This window comes from Cyprinodon variegatus, unplaced genomic scaffold, assembly GCF_000732505.1.
Source record: "Cyprinodon variegatus isolate N-32 unplaced genomic scaffold, C_variegatus-1.0 Scaffold1191, whole genome shotgun sequence".
NCBI lineage: Eukaryota > Metazoa > Chordata > Actinopteri > Cyprinodontiformes > Cyprinodontidae > Cyprinodon > Cyprinodon variegatus.
In genome coordinates this window covers 37,083-39,577 of record NW_015151644.1, presented here as the reverse complement: position 1 = coordinate 39,577, position 2,495 = coordinate 37,083, and the positions used below count along the sequence as shown (strand labels likewise).

Below are 2,495 nucleotides of genomic sequence, written 5' to 3'. Positions count from 1 at the left end.
AGGTTCTGGTTCTGATCAGGTTCTGGTTCTGATCAGGTTCTGGTTGTGGACCAGCTGGAGGCTTTGATCCAGGATCCAGCTAGCTAGCATGCTAACACCATCAGAGCGCGAGCAGCCAATAGGAAGCCGGAACTACAGGGTTAATAAAAACCTAATAATGAGTCAAAGTTTTGGGATCAAAGCAGAAACCGGAACAAATTTGACTTTCCTGAAACCTTTAAGCACAGAAATAATAATAATAGTTTTATTGATTTTTCTCCTTTCTTACCTCCACGATCTTGGAGCACTGGGTCCCTTTCCCGGCTCCCGGTCCGCCCAGGACGAAGATCACCTTCGGCTTCATGATCACAGACAGCCGCCTGAAAAGACTCGGAGCTTTCTGACCGAGCAGACGGCCCAACATAAACCAGCAGGCAGCGGGCAGCGGCTCCACGGTGGCCCGGTGAGTGCGTGTCAGTGAGCGGGTCGCTGGAGGAGGACGGAGCTCCACTTCCGCCTCTCCACCTCAGCAACCAATCAGCTTCCCCGTAGGCTGGTGTGATGCAGCCTCGTGGCCACGCCCCCCAGTGCACTTGTTTTTTTTTTTTTTTTTTTTTTCTTTTCAATGCAGAGGTCGGGTGACGCCCCTCCCCTCCACAGCATCAGCACCTCCAACCCGAACAAGGCGCTCCGCTGCCGGGAGGAAGATGCTCTCCGCTGCGGCCCTGATGAGGAGGCTGCTGCCTGCTTTCCTGCTCCTTTATTCCGCCTCTCTGCCTCCATTCATCATGCACCATTCATGGCTGGATGGAAACCATTAACCCCCCCCCCACCCGGCTCGCCTCTCCTCTCCTCTCCTCATATAGGTCAGAGTGATGAAGACCCCGCTTTGGTGTTTCCAGGGCGCCGCGTGAAAATTCAGGGAATATCCGCGCGGAACAAAAGGTGCCCCCCCAGCCCTCCCTCCCTCCTCTGACGCACCTGGCCGCCCTGTCGCCACCTGACATGACAGCGCGGAGCCGCGAGCAGCTCAGCAGGATCAAGGGGCACCGACGTGCAGCCGGACGCAAGCAGGAGCGGAAGCAGCAGCAGGAGGAGCAGCCCAGGGGAGGCCGGATTGCAGTTTCTGGGGACGAGCGCCAAGGGCAGTGCGGCAGTCAGCAGACAGACCGGGGGGGAGGAGGCTGCGGAGCAGAGATCTTCCCAGAAACATCTCTCCAAACCCTCTGATCATATGATGGTGGATGTTATCCTGTTTGATCTATGGTGACTGTGGCTCTCCCCAATCATCCTCTCTGCTCTTCCTTCCCAACCAATCACTGATGATGTGCAATTAAGAGCTCAGAGCTGCTCGGGTGGAGCCCTGGGGGCGGCGGGGGGGACTGATGAGCGTACTGGCCGGGCATCACTTGGTCCCTTCTCTGCTTCTGCTCCTTGCTTGCACCATGGGCTGCCTTCAGAGCATCGCCTGCAAGCCCCGCATCAGACGGGAGAACATCGTGGTGTACGAAGTGTCCGCCTCCATCGACCAGTGTCCCACCATCATAGAGGAGAACTCGCCCATTGTGCTCCGGTACAAGACGCCCTACTTCAGGGCCTCGGCGGGCGTCGTGATGCCCCCGGTGCCCCGCAACGAGACCTGGGTGGTGGGCTGGATCCAGGCCTGCACCCAGATGGAGTTCTACAACACCTATGGCGATATTGGCATGTAAGAGGGGAAAGACGCCGCCCGGCTTCTGGTGGGGCGTCACGCGTCTTTTCCTCACCTTTCTACTTCCTGTCCCGCTGCAGGTCCAGCTGGGAGCTGCCGGAGCTGCGAGAGGGTCGGGTGAAGGCCATCAGCGACTCGGACGGCGTCAGCTACCCTTGGTACGGCAACACGACGGAAACGGTGACCCTGACCGGGCCCACGTCCAAACCGTCTCGACTGACGGTCAGCATGAACGACAACTTCTACCCCAGCGTGACCTGGGCGGTCCCCATCAGCAACAGCAACACCCCTATGCTGACCCACATCACCCGGGACCAGAGCTTCATCACATGGTTGGTGGCCATGAACTCCGTCACCAAGGTAGAGCCAACATCTGTTTGTACCTAGACCTTCAGTGGGCACCCCTCAACATATATATATATATACATACCCAACCATCACAGTGTCTCAAGACGTCTCCAGACATATGTGCACATCAAGGTGCCTTAGGACATCCTAAAGGAAAAGTCTGGTCAGCAAGAAATGGATCATTATCTATACCTAAAGCTAATAAGTTTTTCATTAATTTAGCGTTAATCAGTTAAAAAATAAAAACAAAAATTTGCGTCGTGATCACTGAGTCTGGGAGCGGCCATTTTTGCCCAAATATAGTAAAATGTCACTCTTGACATCTTCCGGCAGTGACATCACGGTGAGGTAAGCCTAAGGCTCAGAGGCGTTGGGTGGTCTTTGGTTGGTTCTTGGCTGGTATTTGGCTGGTCCTTGGCTGGTCTTTGGCTGGTCCTTGGCTGGTCTTTGGCTGGTC

General features: G+C 55.8%; 2 protein-coding genes across 2 annotated transcripts in view; one reads left to right on the top strand and one right to left on the bottom strand.

Moving 5' to 3' along the window:
• Nucleotides 1-515, bottom strand: part of LOC107102036 (UMP-CMP kinase-like) — an 8,637-nt gene extending 8,122 nt beyond the window's left edge. The window contains exon 1 of the mRNA XM_015401182.1: nucleotides 269-515. Coding sequence (XP_015256668.1) covers nucleotides 269-403 — 135 coding nt within the window. The 5' untranslated portion in view covers nucleotides 404-515. The remainder of the gene's footprint in view (nucleotides 1-268) is intronic.
• Nucleotides 516-598: 83 nt separating this feature from the next.
• Nucleotides 599-2,495, top strand: part of LOC107102035 (protein FAM78B-like) — a 5,206-nt gene continuing 3,309 nt past the window's right edge. The window contains exons 1-2 of the mRNA XM_015401181.1: nucleotides 599-1,687; nucleotides 1,771-2,050. Of these exons, the coding sequence (XP_015256667.1) occupies nucleotides 1,365-1,687; nucleotides 1,771-2,050 (603 nt within the window). The 5' untranslated portion in view covers nucleotides 599-1,364. The remainder of the gene's footprint in view (nucleotides 1,688-1,770; nucleotides 2,051-2,495) is intronic.